Raw genomic sequence first — 26,493 nt, 5'->3', positions numbered from 1 at the left:
GGAGGCCTCTCCCCCTCGGCGTTGTCTTGGAGATTCATGCAGGATTCCAAGGAGTGGTGGTTCCTTCTGTACCTTCTCCCCGTTGAGCACTGTTCTGTGATAAGAACCCACCACAGGTTATCTGTCTGTCCATCTGTTGGTAGACACGGAGGCTGTTTGCAATTTTTGACTGTGATGAAAGCTGCCGTGAACATTCCTGCTGCATCTTCAGATTGAAGATTCGGGGGTTTCAGACCGAGCAGTTCAAATGGCGGGTTTTTTGGCGGGGGGAAGCGTCGTGTTCAGCACTGGCTCCTTGCATAGACTGGCGACCAGATGCCTTCCCCTCTGGTGGGCCATCTCCAGGCCTTGTGGGTGAAGGTGGCCCCTGGCGGTGATGCCCCTCTGTTTCAGAGTAACTTTAATTACCTGATGGTTTAATTATAGTATTTGTCAGAGCCTGTTTTTTATAATTCTCCTAAATGTGGTGCATGTTAATCTTTTCTAATTATTCTTTGCAAGTGGATACGTGGAAATTGACACTCTTTGTAAGTTGTTCCTTGGCTAAAAGTTGCGTCAAGTGCAAGAAGTACAGATAGGTACGTGGAGTATGTGGTCACGTATAAGTAACTTACTGGCACGTTTGACTCTCTGCCCAGAAACTTTACCTGAAAACACGAGCGATTCTTCCCTTCCCAGAACCGCAGAGCCTCTGAAAAGGTACATCCCCGCAATGGCCGAGGTCAGCTTCCCTCCATGCCTAATGAGTGAATCGTGTGCCCATGTAAGCCATTGTCTTCTCTCCTAGCTTCCACCCACAGATAAAGTGGTTCCAGAAAGATGATGTGGTCATCCTGAAGATAAGAATAAGGAATGTAAAAGATTACAAATGTAAATATTTCCAGGATAGAGTTGTTTTCAGGTAGGTTCGTGTATGTCTTCTAGAGTGAAATCGGAAATCACTTTGAACATGGTAAAGGACTGGCCTTTCTCCCTGTACACCTAGTGGCTGGGCAGGAGAGAAGTTTTACTTGGCTGACATGGAGCTGCAGGCCAACGTAGTAAAAGATGCCTGCAAATGCACGATCGTGAATGAGGAGCCTGTGATCACTCTTGCAAAAGAGACCAGGGGACCTTGGTGTGGCTTACTCAAACAGAAAGTGAGTGGAAATGAACCGTGACTAGTCTCAATGGCCTGAGCATGACTTACTCTGTATTAAATGTCACCTGTTCTTTTGAACAGAATCCTAATGTGGCTTTTGATTTCGATCACTGGGAAGAATGTGAAGAGGACAGCCAGCTCCCGCAGGGTAAGATGGGGTGCGCCCACCCCCTGGGGAGTTACAGGTGCTGAAGGCCATGTTTGAGGACTGCGGCCCTCGTGGCAACGGGTCTTTACCATGAAGCCCTTAGGAACTGGTTTTCTCCTTGTGGTCAGTCTTGGTGCTAAATGTTCTGGTTCAAGGAGGCATCAACTTTTAATTATAAGCAACCTTCTTATAACACCTTTACAGATTTTCTTCCCAGGAGGTAATTTCTAAGTAGGCATTTTACCTGCTCATTTCTTGCCTAAAATAACAAAAATAGAAAGTCACAAAATAGAGCTCTAGAAGCCATGGGACTTTTTCTGCATTGGCCAAAATAATGGCAGGGTTCAGGGGTGGGGGATACGTGCTAATCAGTCTGTAGTGAACAGATATTTCAGTAATATCAAACTCTTACAGTTGTGAATTCTAAAAACCTGCCGCGCACGGTGGCAGAGGTGGCTGAGAGCAGCGGGCAGCCGTCGGAGGATGACGGAAGTGAGAGCGAATGAGCACGAGTCAGATCCGGAAGGTGGCCTGAACCGCACGCGGACAGATGGACACGCTGTGTGGCTGGGAGCTCAGGAAACAGCAGTTACGGCCAGACCTGCCTTTGACTCCAGGATAAATTCTGACCAGGCGTCAGCCTGTGGCACTGGGATTGGTACTGGTGAGAGATGGGCTGCGGGGACTCTGGCGGGTGGGCGCTGGCCGGACCCGGGCCCACCGTCCACCTGCAGGCCCGCACAGCCTCTCACGTGGAGCCTGTTCCAGCACGCTGATCCTGAGTGACAGGGGAGCATGGCGTGCCATTTGGGGGATGAACCGTCCTTCCCAAAGCTAGTCTGTTCACTTCTTCACGGAGACCCGGTTGGTACCTTGCCCAAACCCTCGTGTTGTGCATATAAATTGAGGTTTCCAGCCTACAGTCTCATGCTCTCCACCCTAAGCTGGTTGGGCTCCACAGAATGATCTATGGACCTGTACTTGATGTCGTCTGAGGAGCCTGGTCGCGACCCACGGGTCGACCAGGAGTGAAGGTAAAGCTACAGCTTCTGGAGACCCGCCTGGCCCAGCACAGTCCTGGACACACAGGAAGAAGTTTTCTCTTTGGTGGAAATGGAAGAGGATGTGTGGGGTGCCTGGAGGCGACTCTCAGAACAGCTGGGTGTGGGGAGCCCTTGCTCCGCTCACAACGCTGTCCGGTCACCAGCCCCTAACTCGGGGGCGCCCTGAGCCGGACTTGCCGTGTGAACTGGCAGAGTTGCAGAAGGGAGTGAAATGTCAACCCTGCGTCTGTCTTCAGTAGGAGTCAGCAGCTTTGCCTAGAGGCGGGAAAGAACAGTGACCCAGTGAGACCATTGTGGCTGCCCCCAAGACTTTTTTTATTATACATCAGAAAACACAGATGTCCCAGTAGATAAGCCACCACTTGAACAAAAGGTATACTGTCCCCAGGATGTTCTGCGAGCAGGTTGGGATCACACTCTGACTCTCAGTTTCCTCATCTGTAAAATAAGACTTTCTGCTCACTGCGTGGCCTTGCCCTGCTCTAGGGGCTGCCCCTGGGTGCTGCTGGGTAGCGGCACCTCGAGGGAGGCCAGCCCTGGGCTCCGGGCGGCTGCCGCCAGGACTCCCAGGGGCTGCTCGGCGGGTGTCAGATTGGCACATGGAGTACCGGGGTGATTGTCCTTTCTCTCGGCTAAGTTGAGCAGGCTCTTCAGAGGTTGGAAGTCCCCCCGTCTGGCAAAGGTTTGACTCCGCGGAGCTCTTGTCCTCAGCAGGTGTCGCTTTCTGTAGGTAGAGATTTTGCTCCCTCTGGGGGAGGCCTCTGGACAGGTGGCCAGGCCTGAGTGGCCCAGGCTTGCCTCGTGATGGCTGGCCACCTGCCAGGGACACTCGCTTATGTTCACTCTTTTATAAAACAGCAAATAATAAGGGCAAGCAGTAGAGCTGCCTAAATTGGGGCAGGGGTTCTGTTTCTTGGAACAGCCAGAGGGGAATCGTGTGGGGAGCTGGGCAAGATGTTTAAATCTTGATTTCTTTGTTTCAGACATTTAAATTTACCCTCTGAAGTTCTGAATAACATTTTGTAGGACATAGTGACTTGTGAAATGTAAACAATTACCAATTTTTTTTTGTTCCATTCATACATATGGACTTCATGTTTGGGGAAAATTCCTGAAATGCAAAGTAGAAGTACCGTTGTCCCTGTGCTTCTAGCATTGCTCACAGAGGCGGTCATGTGATAAAGGTCTTCTGGAGTCTCTCAATAAAATTTCAGTGTTTTCACAGAAATGCCATTTCACTTTTTTTTTTACTGTATCTTCCCTGCGTGCCGAACGTAAAACAGAATTGTTTTCATTACCTCCCTTTCTGGTTTGACCGGAGCGCCAGTGAAGGCGGGGGAGGGAGTGCAGGGGCCTGTGAGGCCAACCACTGACTGTGGCTCCTGGCGCGGGCACCAGGCTGCAGATGGTTCGGGATGGTCAGCTGTGCAGTGGGGGTCTTGGCATGCAGCCTGGGGCAGACCTGCCTCGTACATCCCAGGTAAAATGCGGGGGGGCTCAGTATTTCGGGGGGGAGCAGTAGGCCATAAAACACTGGTACTTCAGTATGTTAAAAACCCACTTCAATTAAAGCAAAAGTTTTACCTATTTTATATAAAATTTATATACCTTATTGGTCACTGGGTTTAAAGAATGCCCTTTATTTGAGGAGGTGCGATGGGCCTGCCCCTGGTAAGGAGTCCCAGCGCGGGCGGCAGTCCACCCAGCCCGGCTGCCACATCTCTGTCCGCCAGCTGTAGCAGACACCTGTCACTTCTCTCTAGAACCCCCACCCAGGGAACTGAGGATGTCTACAAATAACATCTGAATACATTTTTTTCTTAAGAAAAAACATCAGGAAGAAACAGCAACAAACATGGCTTACAAAAATAAATTCATGGTGGCTTGGCCTTGGCTGCGAGAGGCCGAGCTTGTTACTCTGGAGCCTCCTCTGCGGGCACAACTTCCATCAGCATCTGGAGCTGCATGGTGACCGGCTCTGCGGGAAAAGCCAACCGGAAAGTGCGATTAGAGAGCCGGAATGAAGAGCTGGCATCGCTGGGCGTCTCGGGGAGCAGTGGTATTGCTCCTGCCCTGTGGGGCCGTGTCCTCTGTCAGAGCCCCGCTCAGGGGACACGGGCTGAAGGCAGAGCCACACTGGGAGCCGCAGGGGCTCTCCAGAGCGAAGTTCTTTCCCAGGAAAGCATGAGGAGCCTGCTCACTCTTTTCACTGCCACCAAGCAATGTATTCAGGGGAAGACACGCACAACTCACTTCTGTGTCCGTATGTCGCCACCACTGACCGAGAGTTGAATAGCTGGAAAGCACTGAGCCTGCATCTTGCTTAAAAGACTGTTCTTTTCGCCTCCTTAATTCCAGCTTCTAGCCAGTTCTCGTAGGGAGCAGCTTGGCTCAGTTTTCTAAAGCTGAGAAATTGAGACCTACTTTGTTACTCTGAGGTTTTAGGTCATTCTGGCCAGATTGTCAGTATGATCAGATCTAAGCTCATGGTCAGAGGCAGGGGGAAGTGGCTGTTCTCCCGGCACTGAATGTACTTTCCTTTCCACAGTAGCGTGTCCTCTCTCCTCTCCACCTAAGCCTTCCATCAGAGTGTGAGGCGGCTGGGCGGTGGGGAGAACTCTTTCAGGAAAGGAGAAAGTCCCTGGTGGAAATAAGAAAGCGCTATCTTGGCTGTGGTTTCACTTGGCTAACCAGCATGAAACAGGCGCTCTCTTGCTTATTGTAATGCTGTTGTCGGGTTTCACAGGTGAGGAGTGCAGGCCACAGTGGGATCTGAACGGGCCAGGCCAGAGAAAGGCCTTTCCTGCCCCTGCTGGCTCAGTCTAAACAAAGTCTCAGGGTCAAGCTCACCACCTTCCAGTTAGGTGTTGCTCTTTTGTACCTGAGTTGTGTGTGTGCGTGTGTGTGTATGAACCCCAGAGGAGTGCTGAAGGGACGCATGTACTTCCCTGCTCTCCATTCAGACAAGCTGAAGGAGAAGGGGCAGATGTTGAATTACATTTACTCCATGAACGCTGGGTGGCTGCTGTGTAGATCTGGAGGGAAAGTGTGCAGCCCAGTTCCTGCCTCATAGAAACAGTACAGGGAGAAGGAGCCTGAGAAACGGGTCTTCAGGCATTGGATCACTGATGGCCTTGGTCCCCAACGGCTATGGGGTGCTGGTGCTGCACGGTGGTTGAATCTGTAGTGCGGGGTACAGCACCGTGAACATCCCTGCGCTGTGCTGAGACCCCTTGACTGAAAGTGAAATGTAGTTGAACTTCTAACCCATAATGGCCTGCAGTGGCGAGCAGCCAGGATTGCTGAGTGGTGAGCGAGAGCTAGGACTTTGGCACGGGAAGGCTCGGGCCCTCAGCCCAACCCTGTCCTGGGTGGGGTGTCTCTGGGATGCTGCTGGGGCTCTAAGGAGTCTGCGTATCAGGCAGGAGAGGCTGGTGCTCTAGGTTAGACGCACACCCGTGTGAACCCACTCAGTACTGAACCACACACTTGAAAATCATTAGGATGGTCAATTTCATGTGTATCATACAGTGATAAAAAGGAAAAGCAGGGGCGCTTGGGTGGCTCAGTGGGTTAAAGCCTCTGCCTTCGGCTCAGGTTATGATCCCAGGGTCCTGGAATCGAGCCCCGCATCGGGCTCTCTGCTCAGCGGGGAGCCTGCTTCCCTTCCTCTCTCTCTGCCTGCCTCTCTGCCTACTTGTGATCTCTGTCAAATAGATAAATAAAATCTTTAAAAAAAAAAAAAAAAAGGAAAGGCAGATGGTTATTTCCCTTCCTACTTGTTTACAGTAATTGATGGGAACAAAGGCAGAGACCCCAGCTGGACCCCAGAGGTGCCCCACGGAGAAGGTGAGATCTGCCAGCCACATGAGCTCCCATGATAGGGTGTGACAGGTGCGGGTGCGGGTTGCGGTGCCCGTCTGCGCTGTGCTAAGAGAACAGTCCTTCTGCCAGTACTTACTCGAGATTCTCTGAGCCCAACCAAACTTATAGTGGACAAAGAGGAAGTAAAATATCAGGCCGCTCAGTATAAATAATACACAGTAGAGATACTCCAGTGCGGGCTCGCTGATGATCGGGGCCACGACCAGAAACGCGGATACGATGGTCACCAGGATGGGGATGACAATGGGCACCTGCAAAGAACACGGTGTCATGACCTGGCCACGCGCGTTCACGGTCGCCCTGAAAGTGTTCATCCCAGACAAAACTCTGCTACGGGCCGCATGTCAGGAACTCCATATGCCAGTCCTCCCAATTCCAAGAGGTTTTTTTTTTTTAGAAGAGTAGGGCACACTTTCCAATTCATTTTTTTTTAAAGATTTTATTTATTTGACAGAGATCACAAGTAGGCAGAGAGGCAGGCAGAGAGAGAGGGGGAAGCAGGCTCACTGCTGAGCAGAGAGCCTGATGTGGGGCTCGATCCCAGGACCCTGGGATCATGACCTGAGCTGAAGGCAGAGGCTTTAACCCACTGAGCCACCAGGTGCCGCCAATTCCAAGAGTTTTAAAGTAATTTTGCCAGTTTGTTTCATCACCAGTCTACTTTTTTTTTTCTTTGCCCTGGGATATAAAGGAAATGTCAGACATCATGTCTCTGCCTACCTGTGATCTCTGTCAAATAAGTAAATAAATAATCTTTTAAAAAATCAATAGTTTAGTAATTAATAAATTACAAAATAAAGTTAATATTAATAATTATTAAATCAAGACAATTATTTTCCCATATAAATAGTAGCTAGAAATTGGAGTATTAAGAGATTTATAGAATTACAGAGTCTAGAAAATTTACGGTGTTAAAAACTAATCAAAAACAAAAAAACTCTAATATGCATTCTACCAAGAAAATGTTAATCAGGAAGCTATTCTGATTTGTTTCCCTGTTGGAGTCTTTATATAGCAGGTCTTCTATGAGATGGTCTCTTGCATACGTGTGTGTGTGTGTGTGTATACTTATTTTGGATATATCTTTTGGGATCTATAAATGCAATTTTTGTTCTGAGAGTTGCCGTTATAAATAGTAAATATCACACCTTACTCTCTTCTTTTTTACATCCTGTCTGTAATAAGCCATACTAGAATTAGCTAGGGATTCTTCTCTTTCCTCCTTGCATCTGATTTTAGCCTACGGCAGTTTCCTTGGCCTACCTGCCTTAACTGGCACGCTTTCATACACTTTCTCTTCTATTGCTGTCATATGATCCTGTCAGTGCTTGATGTCTGCACCTGTGTGGTATCCCCTTTATCTCCCATCACCTAGTCTTGTTCTGTGGTGGTGTGTTCACCGTGCACAACACTGACTTTGGTTTCCAAAGCTTGATCTCTAGGTGATTCCTCCTGAAGGTCCCTGTAACCATCCATGCCTTGAGGTGTTTCATACTGATAACTTTGTTTTTAATATTTATCTGTTAAGGGGTGCCTGGGTGGCTCAGTGGGTTGAAGCCTCTGCCTTCGGCCCAGGTCATGATCCCAGGGTCCTGGGATCGAGCCCCGCATCGGGCTCTCTGCTCAGTGCAGAGCCTGCTTCTCTCTCTCTCTCTCTCTCTCTCTCTCTCTGCCTGCCTCTCTGCCTACTTGTGTTCTCTGTCAAATAAATAAAATCTTTAAAAAAAAAAAAAAAGATTTATCTGTTAAGAGCAGGGAGAGAGGGAGAGCACACGAGGCGTGGGGAGAGGGAGAGAGAGAATTGCCAGCAGACTCCCCACTGGGCACAGAGCCTGACACAGGGTTCGATCTCACAACCCCAAGACCATGACATGAGCTAAAACCAAGAGTTGGCCGCTCAACTGACTGAGTCCCCCAGGCCCCCCTTGGTCACTTTATTTTTTGAGGCCAATTTGGCTTATATTTTCTGTCTCTGAATACCACACATGCATGCTCCCCGTCTCAGGGTATGAAGTGTGGCTGATGAGAATCCCAATCCCTATGTTCATTTCTTTCCTTTACGAGAGAATTGGGGTTGGCGGAGGGCACAAAAGGAGGAGAGGATACCCAGAGCCTGGTCTTTTACAGCTCTATAATTTAATCAGATATACTTCCTTGTCGCCCCTCTAGTCCAGATTCTTCAGGGATGCCATATGCCTTCTGGTATGTGGTTCCGGCCCCTCCTTTCACGGTCCCCTCCCACTCTCTCACCTGCCTTTGGAAATATTTCTTCGATTACAGTTCTGAAGAATTCTTCTGCCTTGAGAGGCCTGGGGGGGCTCAGTTGGTTGAGTGGTCAACTCTTGATTTCAGCTCAAGTAATGATCTTGGGGTCCTGGGATTAAGCCCCATATTGGGCTCCTCACTCACTGGGGAGTTTGCTTGAGGGTTCTCTCTCTCTCTCTCCCCGCTCCCCTGCTCATTCTCATTCTCTCTCCCCCCACTTCCTCAAATAAATAAATCTTTAAAAAAAAAAATTCTGTTGCTTTTGTTTTCTTCTTCAGAACCTCCACTTATACATGTGTTAGAACCTTCTTTCCCTATCTTCGTTATTTTCTCTCAAATCCGTTTTGCTTGAGAGGTTTTGTGCCTATGAAAACTCCGTTCTACTAGCATAATTCTGGCTGCCCAATGCCCAGTTTGAAGTGGAACTGCCAAACTCCATTTCCCAGCTGACTCCAGGTACTTGGTGACAGTCAAGATACAGTGCCAGAAAGGCCACTAGGCACATTTCTGAAATGAAATCCTAAAGCTAGAGGCATTATCCTGTTCTTGTCCTATTTACTTAAGCCCTCAGCCTTCCTACCTTGTTCTTTTATCTTCATTTGTTGTAAAAATTCAGTAGTACTGTTGTTAACAAAACACAAGCAAAACAAAATGAATTCTTACACTGGCATATAGACCCCTTCCAGCTGTGCAGGGAGGTGGCAGGGAACCCCAGTTTGCAGATACAGATTGTTAGTGGTTGCCCGCACAGGAATGGGTCTGGGGCCAGAATTCAGGAGCAAGCTCCCCTTGCTGTGATGTTCAAGTGAAGAGTAGAGTCAGGTTGGAAATAGAAAGCATGCCCCTAGATTTTCAGGTAGTTACTTTTAATCTATTTCAAGAAATCAAAGCCACTTGGGGTGCCTGGGTGGTTCAGTGGGTTAAAGCCTCTGCCTTCAGCTCAGGTCATGATCCCAGGGTTCTGGGATCAAGCCCCACATCAGGTTCTCTGCTCAGAGGGGAGCCTGCTTTCCCCTCTCTCTCTGTCTGCCTCTCTGCCTACTTGTGATCTCTGTCAAATAAATTAAAATCTTTAAAAAAAAAAAAAGCCACTTGTGATATTTGGGGCACAAAACCTACCTTGATAGGCCTTTCCAGGTCTTTCTTTGTAAACCTCATCACCACCAATCCCAGAATTGTCAGGCCATAAAACAGCCATGCGGCAAAACTGAAGTAATTGACCAGTGAGTTTATGTCACCAGGGATGATATAAATTGTCGCTATGATACCCTAGTGGAAGGAAGAGTGAACTTTTAGGTCACTAGTACATAAAAACAGGATTCCTGTCCCCTCATAGAAGACTGAAGCAGCAGTGTTTCCTGTGGATGAACATGTCAGCATGAAAGAAACCTCTGCATCCTGGTACAGTTGGGGTTAAATCAGGCTTTGGCTACGGTGCATGTTCTCCCTGAAGACTGATGGAAGGATTTGGAAAATCTGTGACCCTTGAAAGTTGCCATTTCAAGCGGGGGAGAAAACAGAATACGCATGTATATCGCGCCCGCTTTCTGACGGTGTTTCTGCCAGAGAGTCGTCATCAGGGGAAGGGGCCTGGGCTTTGCTGCCACACCCAGCTGGGCTCAGCCTGGTCTGGACCTGCCTTAGCTGCGTGGCCTGGGCCTTGTCTCAGGAGGCCTCTCCTCGTCTTGGAAGGGAGTAGGCTGATGGAGGGTAGTGCTTCTCCTTTGGGGGTGGAAGGAGCCTGGCCCCATGGCTGGGTGGGCTTGGCTGGTCCATAGGTGCCAAGCACAGTGGCACACAACCAAGGACTGTGCCCCACTGAGAAACTCCAACTGGAGGATGTCAGAGAGACTTTACTGCACAAGGACGCCATGACGTCTCAATTATGGGCTCGTAAGGAGAAGCACCTACCAGTAGCCGCCTCATAAATGCCTTATTCTCTCTTCATGTAAGCTGCTGGTGTCTGTACAGCTTGTTACCAGGGATGCAGACATACAGATAGATGGACATGCACGAGTGTAGAAGTTAGAAGGTTGGAAGAGTCAAACTGATTTCCATGGACAAATTCAGGAAAAGAAGCAGACATGTTGGGCGACGTTTGACTTGTTATAGGCTTTTTGACCTGTTTCATGTCAAGGAGTGGGGAGCCTGGGCCACGTGAAAACCAGGGGGCAGCAATACCGGGTTCCTTTGGGGCCCCTCTGCCTTTAAGGGGGTGTCTGCTCCAGGATTCATACTTACATAAAAGATGATGGCAGGGGCTGGAGTCAGGCGCTTGACGCTGATGTAGGAGAGCACTTTGAGCATATGGCCTTCCCGGCCCGCCACGTACACAAGTCTGAAAAAGCAGTAATGGAGCCCCGGTGGATGGACGCGCAGGCTGTTGTACCATCACTGGGCATCACTACCAAAACCGCGGAGAGATGGACTGAATTGGAACCTGGCGTCTTCAGTGGGAGGTGAGTGAATTCTGGGGACGTGAATGAGGTGGTTAAACGCCCCCGAGAGCAGTGCATCCCGGTGCCGTGGGTCACCTACAATAGGCGAGAGCAGGGGCTGGCTTGGGGTTTGCAGGGGGGGGACTTTCAGGAGGAGACACCTACTCTGTGTCCTCGAAGTTACACTTTCACATAAGGGAACAACCAGAGCAGGACCAGCAGACACCCCGGCTTGGAGCCACTGACAGAGGCAAACACAGAGGCACCTGGCACCTTCCTAAATCCACGCTGCACAGAATTTCCACATTAAAAAAAAAACCCCATAAGATGAATTAGGGGTGGGTCAGCAGATGCAAACAAATGGCTTAGTCCTCCCACCCCCACTCCCAAGAACTCCTGGTGATTCAGTAATCTGAGGGGAAACAATTTTTTTTAAATTACCATAATTTAAGAATGTAATCAACTGTTAAACTAGGTTCAAAATGAAAAAATACATAGAAACTAGATCCAAGAGGGGCACCTGGGTGGCTCAATCAGTTGGGTGTCTGGCTCATAATTTCAGCTCAGGTCATGATCTCAGGGTCATGAGATCAAGTCCCACATCAGGCTCCATGCTCAGCATGGAGTGTGCTTGGGTTTCTCTCTCCCTCTGCCTCTCTCCCCACTTGCATTCTGTCTCTAAATAAATAAATAAAATCGTAAAAAAAAAAAAAAAAACCCAAAACCCAACTAGATCTGAGTTTTGAAGGGTAAAGAAATGGAAAATGTAGACAGGAAATTGAGAGAAGAAAGAGGAAGAAGCCTGAATATGTTGAATGGGGTAAGGCAAAATTGAAGAGTAGAGAGCTTTCAGGAATTAGAAAAACAGCTTTTACATTAAACCCAGCTTGAGATAAAAACATACTCAGATACAAACATTAGGGTGAAGGGAAAAAAATTTAAGTTTCCAATTTAAAAGTTTAACTACAAAATTTGGACAAACAGAGCCATAGCAGACATGGCATGAGACTATTTTCAAAGCGACAAGGAACACCGGTTTTCAGATTCCAGTGCTCCATAGCTCAACTGTCATTCAGGACTCCTAGCAAAATAAATACATTTGTAGGTGAACATTAACTGCAACATTTTCTGTTCTCTGATCCTCACTGGACACTATTACTTCTGCTCTGACAGAAAGAAAGAAGTTAAACACCTAAGGAGTTGATTGAAGAAGCAATGTTAAGGGAACAGCAGTAAAACATGCTGGTATGGATGTAAGTACGTACATACATTTTTAATTCTTGTCACGATGAACTTATTCTTGGAGGGGTGGGTTTATTGACCAGGGGTAGCTGATCTTTTGGACCATGCAAAAGGGGGAGCCCTTGCAGGAGAGGGAAGAGAATGGAGATGCTGATAGACTCTGTTAGGGATTCGAGTTAAATTTGAAGGGTAATTGCTAAAAGCCACATCAGCAGAAAAGAGAAAGGACATTTGATGGATAATAAATTAGGATAAGATTTTTCAAAAGCCGGGGCACCTGGGTGGCTCAGTGGGTTAAGCCTCTGCCTTCGGCTCAGGTCATGATCCCAGGGTCCTGGGATCGAGCCCCGCATCGGGCTCTCTGCTCAGCAGGACACCTACTTCCCCCTCCCCCTCTGCCTGCCTCTCTGCCTACTTGTGATCTCTCTCTCTCTCTGTCAAATAAATAAATAAAATCTTTGGGGAAGGAAAAGAAGATTTTTCAAAAGCCAAGAAAACATACTATGTTGGAAATAAATCGCACTGTAAAGGCAATCACATCAACTGTGATCAGTTGCCGCTCACCTGGGCTGGAGACAACCTGGGGGTTGCTGAAAGAGACCTAAGCCAAAGCCCCATGATGCCGAGGGTGGGAGACACAAGGGTGCGATGGGTTACCTGAAGCAGCAGCCTGGAGCCTGCGGAGTCCTCAAGAGCAATATGGGACAAAACAGAATTTAAGGCAAAACGAGTTCCCACTAAAAATAGAAGCCATCTACCGAGAACAAGAGCCCTTGAAACACAGAAGGCCAAACTTGACAAATCCACTGAGAGCAGAAGATTTGAACAGTCAAGGCACAACCTTGATAACTGATGTAAAAATCAAGAATGTGAACATAATACACCTTATTTTCAAGACCCATTTATAAAAACCGCAGTAAAGCCACAAGAGAGAAGGTGTGACGCTTCTAAAGAGGTGAGATCATAAAGATCCCACACTCTGACTACAATACGATAAAACCAGAAGTCAGGAAGACAAAAGCCAAAAGGGCTTGTCTATTTAAAACTACATATTTGGGGGTGCCTGGGTGGCTCAGTTGTTAAGCGTCTGCCTTCGGCTCAGGTCATGATCCCAGGGTTTTGGGATCGAGCCCCGCATCGGGCTCCCTGCTCAGCAGGAAGCTTGCTTCTCCCTTTCCCAATCCCTCTGCTTGTGTTCCCTCTCTCACTGTGTCTATTTCTATCAAATAAATAAATAAAATCTTAAAAAAAAAAACTACATATTTGAGGGGCACTTGGGTGGCTCAGATAGTTAAGCGTCTGCCTTTAGGCTCAGGTCACAATCTCTGGGTCCTGGGATGGAGCCCCATGTTGGACTCCCAGCTTAGTGGGGAGTCTGCTTCTCCCTCTCCCTCTGCCTCTCTCCCTGCTTGTGTTCTGTGTCTCTCTCAAATGAATAAAATCTTTAAAAAAAATACAAAATTCAAACTTTGAAAACGACATAAACATGGCAACTAGTTCCCAGAACAAGCCAGTGAAAGTAGGAGGAAAGGAATCACCAGATGGTGGTGCTGGGACCTCATGCTTCAAACCCCTCCGCGCTCACAAATCAAATGTATGGCAAGTCCATGGGCTCAGAAAGCAAGCAGGACTTTTGGAACTGGACACAGTCATTCCGAATGTGGCTAGAGGGCTGAGCAGGCAAAGAGGAGTGGAGCAGTGGTTCTTCCACCTCTCCAACCTGAAGGGCTTTGGGAAGCATCTCTACACGTGGTGACAGCAAAAGCACGGGGCCCACCGGGAAGCAGAGTGAAGTCTGCACGCTGGGCGTAATGGTTGCATTCAAACCAGGAGGAGAAAGGACAGACTATCAATAAAATCTGGACAACAGATAGAGGGTTGAGGGGGAAAAGTGAGATTTATGCCTCATACCAAAATGTATTCCAGACGGATCAAAGAGCTAAAGTAAAATGCCGGAAGAAAACACAGGTGAGTATTCTTGAAAGGAGGAATGTTTGTCTGTGTGACAAAACGTGGCAGGAAGCAAAAATCCTGGAAGTGACCCCACAAAAATTCTATCTAACATAAAGTCATAATTCTGGCCAACCCCAAGCTGCACAGGTACAGAACTATACAGAATTAATTCAGAATGGATCATAAACTAAGTGTGAGAGCTACACCTATTTAAAAAATACTTCTAGGGTAAAACAGAAAATCTTTGTGACCTTGGGTTGCACAAAGCCTCATAGGTATGACAACAAAAGCATTACCTATGAAGAAAAAATAAATTGAGCTTTGTCAAAGTTAAAAACATGCATGTTTCAAAAACGCCAGTAAGAGAGGAGAAGATAAGTCACGGAGTGAGAGAAAATATGTGCAAGTCAGATACCTGACAAAGAACTTGTACCCATAATACATGAAGAATTCTTACAACTCAGTAAGATGACAAAAAGCTCAATCTATAAAGTGAACAAAAGATTTGAATAGCTAATTCATCAGAAGATGGATGAATGGCTAATCAGCATAAGAAAGGACGCTCAGTGTCACTAGTCACTAGGGAAATGCAGTTAAAGCCACAACGACACGACTAATAGTCACTAGAAAGATGTGGAGAAACTAGAATGCTCATGGATGGCTTACGGAAATTAAAAGGGAACAACCACTTAGAAAACAGTAGAGCAGTCTCTGCTCATATAGCAGTGACTATATGAGCCAGCAACCAAGCCCCACTTCTAGGAAGCTACCTAAGAGAAACACATATGTGCACACAAACACGTGTGTCAACGCTCACAGCAGCGTTGTTCGTCATAGCCCGGAAGCAATGCGAGCCTCCACCAACTGTGAAAGAAGAAACAGAACATGGTATATCCATGTAAGGGAAGACAATTCAGCAGTTACAAGGAATGAGCAGGCACGTGCTATGACACAGACGAATCTCACAAATAATAAGCTACATGAAAAAGGCCAGATGCATATGACATCGAGCATCATTCCATTTAAATCCAATGTCTAGAAAAAGCAAAGTTACAGACACAGGAGGAGGTCAGTGGTAGTCTAGGGCTGGAGCGGGGGTGAACTGCAGTTGGGTGGCAGTGAACTTTCTGGGATGATGGAAATGTTCTAGAATTGGATTGTGAGGACATTTGCACAGCTTTAAAAGTTTACTTAGGGGCGCCTGGGTGGCTCAGTGGGTTAAGCCGCTGCCTTCGGCTCAGGTCATGATCTCAGGATCCTGGGATCAAGTCCCGCATCGGGCTCTCTGCTCAGCAGGGAGCCTGCTTCCCTCTCTCTCTCTCTGCCTGCCTCTCCGTCTACTTGTGATTTCTCTCTGTCAAATAAATAAATAAAATCTTTAAAAAAAAAAAGTTTACTTAAATCATCGAACTATATAATTGCAAAGTGAGTTTTATGGTATTTAAACCTCAGTAGAGCTACTGAAATTGTGTTTTACCAGAAACTGAAATTTAAATACCATCTATAATAGTGCAAAAGATATGAAAAAAAATTTTTTTTATTGGAGAGTGAGTGCAAGAGAGAGCATGAGCCAGGAGGAGGGAGATAGAAGCAGACTCCCCGCTGAGCAGGGAGCTGAGTCAGGGCTCGATCCCAGGACATCAAGACAAGACCTGAGCTGAAGGCAGACGCTCAACCAACTAAGCCAACCAGGTGCCCCCAAAATATGAGATTTTGGGATGCATCTGACAAAATGTATGCAAGAGCCATATACTGAAACTACTCAAAATATTTTTGAAAAAAATTAAGATCTAAATAAAGGGAAAGGGTCCTTGCCCTTAGATTAGAGTATTCAATACAACTGAAATGGCAGCCCTGTGCGGACTGACCTGCAGGTTCAACACAGCCCTGATCAGCATCTCCGAAGGCCTCGCTGTAGTAACTGACAAGCAGATTCTAAAATTCATCTAGAAAGGCAAAGGACCCAGAAGAGCCGAACACTTCTGAGGAAGGGGAGATGCTGGACAAGCAGTCTGTGCTTTGGCACAGCTACAGAAGAATGAGTTTGTGGTCTATGGCATGCCAGTGTGAAATCCTCAACAATTCCACTCTCAGAAATCGATCCATTCGGAACCCCGGACAACTGGGCAAAGACATGTTCTAGAATGTTCCCTGTGGCAGTGTTGATGAGAACAAGCCCCACTCAGCCCACGAGCTGAGGTTATGTGAAATTGTGCTACATCGTCAAATGGAATCCAACACAGCCGCTAACGGTGCCTAGAGCAGGATGGTCCGACAGCTGTGGGGCTGGTGAGCTACACCTGTTTGTGTGAGTAACATCTGAGAGGACCAAAACCACAGCTGTGTGCTGTCGTGCTACAGGGACAGCTGGGTGTGACAGACTTCCATGGCCAGAAAACATAAAATGTTACTCTCTGATCTCCATATTGTATTCACAGGAGAAGATGTTCAAGAACTATCCATATGGGACAAACAGGACAAGGTGAAAAGTACCACCAGTGTGCCTGTCACCTTGTGTCCCCAAGCTTGACCTTGTGTTAAAGTTGGGGGCGCTGCTCCCTCCTGAGGAGTGTAGAGGTTCGCTTCCGTGGGGCCACCATGCCTGGCACCAGTGTGCAAGCTCGGCCACGCTTTTTGCTCCCTTTCCAGGACTCTGGGTTTTCTTTCTTTCCTTTTTTTTTTTTTTTTAAGTTTTTAGTCAAATTCCAGTTAGACTTTAGGTTTTCTTTATGCCATGACATGTTAGCCTGGCAGTACCCTATGGACTTTTGCCCTAAGTCTTGTCTTCCTCAAATGTGGGACAGGCTCTGCTGCCCTCTGTCCGCACCCCCAGGGTGAGTGTGGGGGTCCCCTACCTGCCCGCCGTGAAGCAGGTCCCATTGGCGGCACCTATGGTGGAAAAGCCCACGAAGAGTGGCACCACCCAAGAGGCCGGATAGAGAACACGGTCGCCAAATGTCTGCAGAGAGAAGCAGAGAAGTCCTGAGCGTTTTGCAAGGCCTGCAGGAGCCGTGGGTCCCAGGGAAGCTGCTGACCCTGCCTGGGGGCTGGGCCCCCACTCCTGGGGGACACGGCCTCTGACTCCCCTCCTGGAAAGGAGGAAGTAGACAACCCCGCAGGGGAAAACAACTTAGCCTTTCTCCCCATAGTGCAGGAGAGCTGACCATACTGACTCCGTCCTTGGCCCTCCATCTCGTTCATGTTTGCTGGATGGCCTCTCTGAGGGCCTTGGGGATTAATATCCATACCTCAGAAATGCCTGCCAAGGTCGAGATGCAGGGAGGCTTGTTTCGGTCCCCCCAGGATTGTTAGAAATAGTCTTTCCCCTTCCTGGTGCACAGGTGGCGCCACAAGATCTAACTGAAGGGTGGCTGTCCGCGGAGTGCCTGCTAGCCCTTTGCTGTCACCACAGTGTCCTTCTGCGTACCACCTCACTCCATGACATCTTGGGACTAAGATCCAGACTTTGGGGAGGATAACTGCACTGAGCCTAGATCAACCTGTGCCTGATCCCCCATCCAGAGGTTACCCTGAACAGACCCACATATGAACTATAGGAGTCAGTGCTTCATTTTTGTCTCCAAGTGCCTTCTCAGTTTGAGGGACGCTTTACTGTCCCTCCCTGACCTTCTAACACAGAGTAACAGAATCTCCTCTCCACCCCTCCCTGCCCTAGTTTTTCATCATTTCAATGTCCTTCCAACACCCAGCGTCCTGCTCCCTTGACCTCCTTACTCAGACGGACGCTGTTCTCCCTGCACCTTCACGGCCTGTCCTCGTGGACCAAGACATCTCTCCCTGCTCCCCATCCCTGTCGCCTGTCTGCAGTTCACGTCCTGTCCCACCCCAGCGCCACAAGGCCCCCAGCACGTGGACCTCCTGCCTTTCCTGCTGACTCTCATCCCCACCCCCTTGTCACTGAGACCCTCCTTGCCCAGCTTAACTTCCCCAGTTACTACGATTCCCTCCTTTGACCCCTCCCCTGCCCTTTCTCATCCGCCTCTGCGTCTGTCCAAACCCCACCCCTCGTGCAATCCCGCCCTGCTCCACCTGCATTCCGCGCCAGCACCAGGCCACACACCAAACCGGAAGGTCACCTACTGGTGGCCTTTCTCTTCAGATGGGTCTTTACCGCCGCCCCAAACTGCTCACTCTGCCCGAGTCCTAGAAAATTATTTCCCTCATCCCCTGAAGGCACCTCAGCTTGGGCATTTGTGAATTCCCACAGACCCCAGCAGTCTCCTGCCCAGACTCCGGGGACTCACCACGGCCACCGCCTGTGACTGCAGGAGCTCGGTGGGCGTCATCACAGTGAAGTAGGAAACATTCATGAGAATGTAGCAGCCCGTCACCAGTGGGATCCCGATGATGATGGCCAAGGGCAGGTTTCTGGGAGGGGCAGGGACTCAGGGTCAGACTGGAGCACCCCATGAGAGCCTCGCAAGTCTGTTGGTTCTGTCCTGTCCTTTCTGCCCGCTCACCCGGCCAGCCCTCCACCTCTCCCTGTGGTGGGCTGGGGGTCCCAGCTATCACAGCAGGGGCTGTGGGATGTGACACTGTCTGACGAGAAAGAACCCTCCAGCTCTCAAACTCCAGGGCGGTGAGGCTGAAAGGTTCATAAAGCAAAAATCAAGCTGAGATAAAGTTGGGGTCCATCCAACCTCCCAGTGACTTTTCCACAGCCCAAAGCAAAAACAAACTCTAATGAGCGTGCGGAAACCATTCACAGCCTGGAAGAGGGTCTGCTTTTTGCATGGGGAAGAGAAACATGCTTGCCAGCCCCACTGTCTCCCATGTGACTCGGCTTTCTTACCTGAAAGGGTTTCTAAGTTCTTCTGTGATGTAATTGAGTTGATTCCTAGGCAAAGAAAAGTAACATGAGTCAGTGACCTAACTTGGACCTTCTTTGCTTAGATCATGAAACACACCATAAAGGCTGGCCTCATTTCAGACTCTGCACCACAGAGAAAATTCTCCGGCAGGAATTCTGGGTAATTGCTTTCAGAGAAAGTCCTGGTGATGATGGGGCTCCCAAGGGTCTGTGGGTCTGTCAGTGAGAAGTCCTTGCCCTCTGTGGGAACTGTGGGAATTTGCCAGAATTCTCAGGAGTCATGAGTCCCCAGGCTGCTTTGAAAAACTGGAATGTTCGCTATCTAAAAGGAGAATGAAAGCTGTTTCTCATGAGGGGAAAACCAGTGTCACAGAGGGTCACTTCTTCCTTGTATTTCCAAAGCTGAAATGCAAAGGCTGCATAACACTCTTGCCGTGTCGAGTGCCTGGGCAGCCCTGACGGCCTCCCGTTCCGCAGAGCCCGTCTGTGTCTGACCACACTTCTGGCCCAGGCTCACCACCGCCTGCCCTCGGGCCACTCTGTGGGGCTGGGGAAGGGGCAGGGGTTTTGGTGTCTGTGGGGTCCAAGAAGGACAGAAGTGGGGTGCGGGTGCTAAACAAAAGACGAGGTGAACATTAGGGTCCCCCCACCTCCCAGAGGGAAGGATCCTTGCTCTCCTTGGTTTCAGTCGAGTAGCCTGGGGCACCCGACCAGATGTGTGTGACATCTCAGAGGGCCTTACCATCCATCGTATGCCCAGAGTCCATTATAAAATGCCAGACTGATGGCTCCCACAGATAGTTGTGCGCCTTCAAAAGAATTCTCAAAATTCCTTGTATTTCCTGTAATGAAGCCAAATAGTGAATCGTGGGTGTCAGAGGCCTAGATGGGGGCCCTGTCTCATCTCCCTGCAACAGAAGGGCACGCCCCGTGACTTCAAGTCATCACAAACTCTGGAAAGCAGGGAAAGCACAGCTGCTTTCTGCTGAACTCCTGCTGGGCTTCCAGCGAGATAGGCCTGGGAGCACGGCCTTGGGAGGACAAGGCTGTGCCAGCGGCACCCGCCCCCACTCCCACCTCCGGCCGCGATCACCTTGGGCCAGGAGGACCAGGCCGCTGATGATGATGACGGCCACAATCACCAGCTTGGCTGCCGTGAACACGTTCTGGACGTAGCTCCCCAGCCGCACGCTCAGTGAGTTCACTGTGGTGATGAGCACTGGAACAAGCCAGAGCGGGGGCACGTGGTGCACCCCTGGGCCCAGCATCCCCTCCTTCCCCAGGAGCCCGAGCCTGCCCCCTCCACCGCCTCATGCCTCGAGCATGCCCGCGCTGCGGAAGTGGCCGGGCCCCTCTCCCCACGTCACCCCCTCAGGTCTTTCGTGCCCACCGCCCGGAGTGCCACACGCAGGGACTTACAGATGGCAGCGGCAGCCAGGCACTTCACGACGACCTCGGGGGGTTTGCAGCCTGAGTAGAAGGGCGCACAGACATACTCGGAGAAGCTGAGGCAGATGATGGCAAAGGATGTGGGCTTGATGACGAACAGGCTGGTCCAGGAAAAGAGGTAGGCGGGGATGGGCCCGAAGGCCTCCATCAGGTAAGGGTACTCGCCCCCGGACTTGGTGATCATTGTACCAAGCTCTGCAAAGCACAGGGCCCCTGGAACACAGAGGAAGGGACCCCCACGGCCCCCGGTAAAGCACTGCACACTGGTCCAAGGGAGCCCCCTCCCCTCTGGGGCCGTGCCCACAGGGCCACCATGGCTCTCTCACCAGACTGCCCTAAGTTCTGGCCGGGGCTCATGTCCGCGCAGCCCGATCTACACTAGTGGCCACTGGTGTTGAAAGGGACCCTAGCAACGACCAGGCCAGGGCACAGAGGGTGCCCACACAGCCTGTCCCTAATTACCACCGGGAGAGCTCACCAGGAAGGGGCGTTCCTCATTACCCAGTGTTGCAAGGACCCCACAGGCTGCCCAGATGATGAGACAGGGCCCCACGGCGTTCGTGTTGCTAAGCACAGACTTGGGGGAGATGAAGATCCCAGAGCCGATGATGGTGCCCACGATGATGCAGATGCCGCTAAGCAGGCCCACCTGCGGTGTAGGGGAGGGGAAAGGCGTTCACCAGCCCAGCCCTCTCCCCAGTCCTCTTCCTGGGTGTGACCAGTGTGGCAGGCACCTCCGGCCAGTGCTGCTGTAGTAGTTAACACCCAGCTTGGCTCACCTCCAGTCCATTCATCCTCCCACAGCCTCGTGAGCTGGGTATGCCCTCGTCACCCGCATTTGACAGAGGAAAACACGGAGGTACAGAAAGTTCACTCACATGCAGGCACACCCAGCTCAAGTTCCATGCCCCCGACTTCTACCCTGACTACACTCAACAAAGCAACCCAGAAGGTTTTTTAAAGGCTGGTTTAGCAAACAATGATGTCAAGGCTCTGGTCTGGGCCAGCGGCCTCCCGGGGAGCAGAGGTGGGGACCGGGGGAGAAACCAAGGCCTCCAGGGACCGGAACACTCCAGGGCCATGAACTTTCTCTGATGGCATTTTGCAGGGTCTGAGCTTCCTACCAACAGGCCCCAGCTCAGACCCAGACCATACAGCTCCATTCTTAGCACACTTGGGAACAGACAAAACTAATTCACAGGAAAGGAAACTGAGGGCCAGGGGGGCCTGACTGGGAAGCAGCAAGCGGGAATTTTCTCAGGCGTTCTGTTTGTCAAAATTCATCAAACTGAACACTGAAGATCTGGACATGAATTATACATGAGTTAAGGAAAAAAAAACCTTTTTTTAAAGGGAGATGTGTGACTCAGGCCCCTACTTCCTATGTCAGCCCTCAGCAGCCACCAGGCCCAAATCTGGAGTCTAAGTGAACATACGTGCTCACCTGTCTGGACAGAGGCTGCGTTCAGGGTTAGAGCCCAGTGAACAAGGAAGACCTCAGCTGTGGCTTGCTGACAAGGGTTCACACGCAACTGGGGAAGGCCCCGGGAACAGGGTCAGTTCCCATTCTGGCTTCAGGGCTGGGGTGCACCAGTGGGACAGTCTTGGCTTTTCTCCTCTAATAGCCCATTTGGCTGGCCAGCCTGGGAGCCCTCTAAGAATCCTCCCTCCCACTGAGATCCACAGTCTCCCAGAAGCTTCCCGGGTTTAGAGATGAGTTGAGGACACACCTTGGGGTCAGCTCTTTGCTTTTCAGGGGGCAGCCACACTCATTAGCCAACTCCTAGGGAGCCCAGACCCCAGGCCAACCCACAGTCAAGCCACGTCATCCCCCAAGTCCCTCCTCCATGCCCTCTGCAGCCAGGCATGGGAGCTCTTGGAGGCTCTGCCCAGAGCTCAGCACACTCGTGGGGCCCTCAAAGCCATCCTGATCCTGCTCGGACTCTCCCTTCTCATCCTGTGAGCTCGAGTCTGTCTCTCCACGCCCGTCCGCCTACACGGAGCTCCATTCCGTCTACATTCCCTGGCCTCCAAAGCTCCCCTACAGCCCCAGTGCTAGCCCTGAGGGACGCGGGCCACCTCTGGGGTGTGGGCACCTCCAAGTCCAGCCGCTACTACACTCCCTCTCAGAGTGATCACCCACGTCACACCCGTGTCACACTCACCACCCCTGCCAGACTCCCTGAAGAGGAATGAGTCTGCCGTCACTGAAGGAATACAAGGCACATAGAGGGGCAGACACTTGGTGAAGTCACTACAGAGGCGACTCCAACATCAGGAGGTCCTCTCTGGCCATCCCTGACCAGGCCATGGGTCTGAGCCAACACCAGCCCTTCCAGGCACTCGCCCGGCGCGCAGAAACACACATGGGTTAACCTGGCGGCAGAATGCTGAATTGGCAGGGAGGAGAGGGGGAGTCCCAGGAATTGTTTGCTTTGAGATGCGCTTTACAGATCAGAGATTTGCGGGGTCTTCACGGGGTCTGCTGCTTACCGCATTGACCTAGGAAGGGCCAGTGCTGAGGGATGGCCTTACCTCCTTCTGGAGACTTGTGGTCTTGTGTTCCTTACTCTGGGTACTCTGGATGGACCTCTCATCCTCTCTCCTGTTTCTCAGGCTTGTCTCCTCCATGTCCCCCTCCCGCCAGTTCTAGGAGGCTGCAAGGAGAGCAGGGGCCTTGACTCAGCACCCGCTACAGGAGGGTGAGCGCAGATGCGGGCTCAACCAGGCCTCTCCTGGCTGACCCTCCTGGCCCGTGGGGCCCTACTCCAAAAGCAGCGTCTTAGCTGCTGTTTCCGCAATGTGCCCTTGTCAACCCCGTAGAGATGATCTGTTCAGTCCTGGGGCTAAGAACCTGCTTGATCCCCGCAGATTCTGCCACTCAGGGAAGGAGACCCCTGTGCATTTTCCTTGCGGCCCGCCAGCCCCTCAGGGGACCCACTGTCAGCTGCTGCTCACCAGCAGCGACACGCCCCGAAGTCATTCTACCTCCAACTCCCCCCACCCCCCGACCCAAAATTAAAAAGAAGTATTTTTAAACATCCTGGAATATCCTTAGTAGAATCAAGTCCAAGGAAGGAATGCTTTCCCCATGACCACCTGCCCGGATGAAGGTGCCCGACACGGGACAGACCCACAGCAGGGATGCTTCTGCAGCTGGGAGATGCGGGGGAGACTCGGCTCCAGGCTGAGCTGGTTGCTGTTCATTCCCCGGACCCTTTCTCTAAAGAAGGTCCTTCTCGGGCCCTGGCCAGGAGGGTGCGGAGCCTTCCCATCGCCCTTCGGCCTTACCTGCCTCTTGCTCTTACGGAGTCCGGGGAGCTGCCCAGCGCAGCTGCTGCCTGCGTCTGCACGTCTGCACGTCTGCACCCAGGAATGGCCATGTCTTGTGCCCAGCAGTGGAGGAAGCCAGAAGGTACAGAGGTCAACAAAGGTAATTATTAAACACTTTTTTTTTCTTTTCTTTTCTTCTTCTTCTTCCTTTTTTTTTTTTTTTTTTTTAAGCAATGAAGCTTGGATCCTGCGCACACAAAGGGGAGGGCCAGGCAAGCTCATTTCTATGTACAAATGTTTGTGTGTTGTTCATCATTGTTTTTCCCTTAACCAGAGACCGCCACATCGGCTACATCTTGGGAGGGGAACTCCTTCTAAAAACTGGCATCAGAGGGGATAAACTTTGGAACCAGTTCCTTTATTGCCTTAATAGGCTAGATTTACAGCCCCAGGCATGCTGTATAAGGAGCAACTGCTGTTGGGGGAACTGGCTAGAAGTCAGGGCGGTGTCTTCATTCCTCCTGGCTCTGGTCAAGCCCGCAGGAGGGTGGGCAAGTCTCTCCTGCTCCCCTTGGGCAGTGACTGGGTTCCAGCACCATTGCACAGGCAGAAGGGTTTGGCAACTCACGGCCCCTGGTCTGAGGCCTCGTGCAGCTCCCGGTTCCGGGGACAGTTATTTGGTGGTGCTGCTGTTCCCAGAGCCTACTCTGCGCTCACCTGTCTGTGGAGCAGAAAACGGGTCACACACTCCCCCTTACCTGATGGGGAAACTGAGGCCCCAGTGATAAAAGGCCACAGAGCTCCAGCTCCCCAACCCAGAGCTTCAGAAGTGCCTGGAGGGTCTGGGGACAGACCCACCCTCCACAGGACGGCTGACTCAGGTGGCAGCTCTAATCCCTGTCTCAGATAAGTTCTTTTTCCGGCTGGAGAAGCCCCCCACCCCCACCCCCAGCCAGGAGCATTGTACTGTTATCACAATCAGCCTCCGGTTGTTTCACATTGAGGTCAATCTGACAGCATCTCAGAGATCCCAAAGAGATCAAAGGTCGCAGGAAAGAGTCAGCTAAGCCACAGGTGGTGGCACTGAGGGCACTTCAGGGCAGGTGGATTTCTCAGGGTTGTCGCTTAAAGCCTTCTGGAGGACGTGAGGACCCTGTCTCAGAGTCATTGCTCCCCTGCCCACCATGCCCAGTGCTCTGGGCACAGCACTCCCCTGTGGGCTCATTCCCCGCTCTGCCAGCAGGAGGCTAGAGCCTCCCACCCTCCCACCCGCCGGGTGCTGGCAGTCCCAGACAGGTTGGTTTGTGTCATTGCTAGTCTTTGCTAATACAGCAGTGCTCAAACTATAGTTGCCAGCGCCTCTGTATCTGCAAAACACTGCAGAATCCTCCCTGGGTCAAAGTAGCCTCCCAAGGGCTGCCAGTCTAAGAGAAATCACGTGAGGCGTGGAGTTGGGAGGTGGGTGGGAGGGTGTCACCAGGAGCCAACCCTGTGACTGCAGGTGACTAAGCCTGTCCCCAGGCATCCAGATCCAAATCTGTAAGTATCTGTAAGTCAGCCTAGCACCTGCGAACCCACCTCCTGCAACAATAGGGTTCATAGAAAGTTAGCCTTATGCTTCCATGGATTCCCTGGTCTCCTGGGGCCTGTGCCAAGTGCTGAGCTTGGAACATCTAGGCCTGGGCTCCTTTGTTAAGGGTCAGAAATACACTACTGTGAATTTGGGGTCCCTGGTGAGCACTTCCTTTCATGAAGCTCTTGCTTCTTTTTTTGTTTTTCCCTGGCAGATTAAGTGTTCAGCCACTTCGCATAATTTCGCCCTGGGGGTGGGGGTAGGGGTGTGGGGATATTCTGGCTTTCACAGTCCCACCCCTCACCCCCACTGTGGGTAGAACTTTGGCTCCTTAGGCCTCTAGCCAGTCCGGCCTGAAGTTTTGCCCCACAGAAGCCTGTTCCCTCTCAGAGCGCACTTCCTGGCAAGATGAAGATTTTTTTCATACCACTCCCTTAGTTCCTAAGTTTCAGCTAAAGCTCTTGACCTTCATTTTCAAACTTTGCTTTTTCCCATTGCAAAGGTGCTTGCAACTTTGCATGAACACCATCTGCACCTCAGGTTCTCTATCTAGTACACATTTGGGTCCCTTCTCCTGTGATGGTTTCTACAGAGGTGCTGGTGTGAATCTGTTTCTCCCCAGCCTCTTGCTAACCTGTCCTCTGGTTCACCTTCCTCCTCAGGGGAAGGGTCAAACCCTCACAGAGATGCTGGACCTGCCTTTGCCATTCAAACATGTTCCAGACGTGCCTTCGAGTTGCCGAACTTCCTTCAGTTCCTAAATTCAGGTGTTCTTATATTCCTTCCCGCTGCAGCCGGTAACGGTTCAGAGCCTTTGGGGGGACCACAAAGACTATATAGCCCGGTGCTCACCTATTACCTGGATTTGGGGCAGAAGAGCTGGTAAAGAGTCAGCGGAATGGGCAGAGTTTTTCAATGTCAAGGATTTACAGTTTCACCATAAAACAATTAACACAGGAATTCGCTCACTCCTTTAAACACTAACTCCCCGTTTGCCCCTTCGCCCCAGATCCTACTTTCTGTCTCTGAATTGACTGAGGACATCATGTCAGTGGAGACACGCAAGATTCGTCCTCATGTACTGGAGACACATTACACAGTTAAACACACATGTGCTCCCAGGATGCAGCAAATCCAGTCCTAGATGTTTTCCCAGAAAGAGCGCACACACATGCAAATGTGTGGCAAAAGCAGGGCCCCGGGGCTCAGGCTCTCTGCAGAGAGGAGATGG

At 50.6% G+C, this 26,493-nt stretch overlaps 2 protein-coding genes across 11 annotated transcripts in view; one reads left to right on the top strand and one right to left on the bottom strand.

Annotated features, from left to right (window-relative positions):
* The window catches only part of TDRD12 (tudor domain containing 12), a 69,246-nt gene extending 67,444 nt beyond the window's left edge, over positions 1-1,802 (top strand). For all 9 annotated transcript variants that reach the window (XM_032325843.1, XM_032325845.1, XM_032325846.1 and 6 more), the window contains 5 exons: positions 639-699; positions 788-901; positions 986-1,139; positions 1,223-1,289; positions 1,704-1,802. In XM_032325843.1, coding sequence (XP_032181734.1) covers positions 639-699; positions 788-901; positions 986-1,139; positions 1,223-1,289; positions 1,704-1,795 — 488 coding nt within the window. In that variant the 3' untranslated portion in view covers positions 1,796-1,802. The remainder of the gene's footprint in view (positions 1-638; positions 700-787; positions 902-985; positions 1,140-1,222; positions 1,290-1,703) is intronic.
* Positions 1,803-3,377: 1,575 nt separating this feature from the next.
* SLC7A9 (solute carrier family 7 member 9) lies at positions 3,378-26,483 on the bottom strand. 2 transcript variants are annotated; one of them, XM_032325854.1, is made up of 14 exons: positions 23,708-26,483; positions 22,952-23,073; positions 20,918-21,065; positions 20,387-20,629; positions 20,061-20,186; positions 19,710-19,809; positions 18,950-18,994; positions 18,402-18,525; positions 16,992-17,095; positions 10,745-10,841; positions 9,623-9,772; positions 6,315-6,489; positions 4,218-4,331; positions 3,378-3,464 (listed from the first exon to the last, which is right to left on the bottom strand). In XM_032325854.1, the coding sequence occupies exons 2-13, from the start codon at positions 23,045-23,047 to the stop codon at positions 4,267-4,269; spliced, it is 1,473 nt and encodes a 490-aa protein (XP_032181745.1). In that variant the 5' UTR covers positions 23,048-23,073; positions 23,708-26,483; the 3' UTR covers positions 3,378-3,464; positions 4,218-4,266. The 2 variants fall into 2 exon arrangements, with proteins under 2 accessions (XP_032181745.1, XP_032181744.1); XM_032325853.1 differs by lacking the exon at positions 3,378-3,464 and having other exon boundaries at positions 3,542-4,331.
* Between the last annotated feature and the right edge of the window lie 10 nt (positions 26,484-26,493).

The sequence above is a fragment of the Mustela erminea genome, chromosome 19 (genome assembly GCF_009829155.1).
Source record: "Mustela erminea isolate mMusErm1 chromosome 19, mMusErm1.Pri, whole genome shotgun sequence".
NCBI classification, from domain to species: Eukaryota; Metazoa; Chordata; class Mammalia; order Carnivora; family Mustelidae; genus Mustela; species Mustela erminea.
Note: the sequence above shows the minus strand (reverse complement) of the source record. Positions and strands in the feature narration are given on the sequence as shown.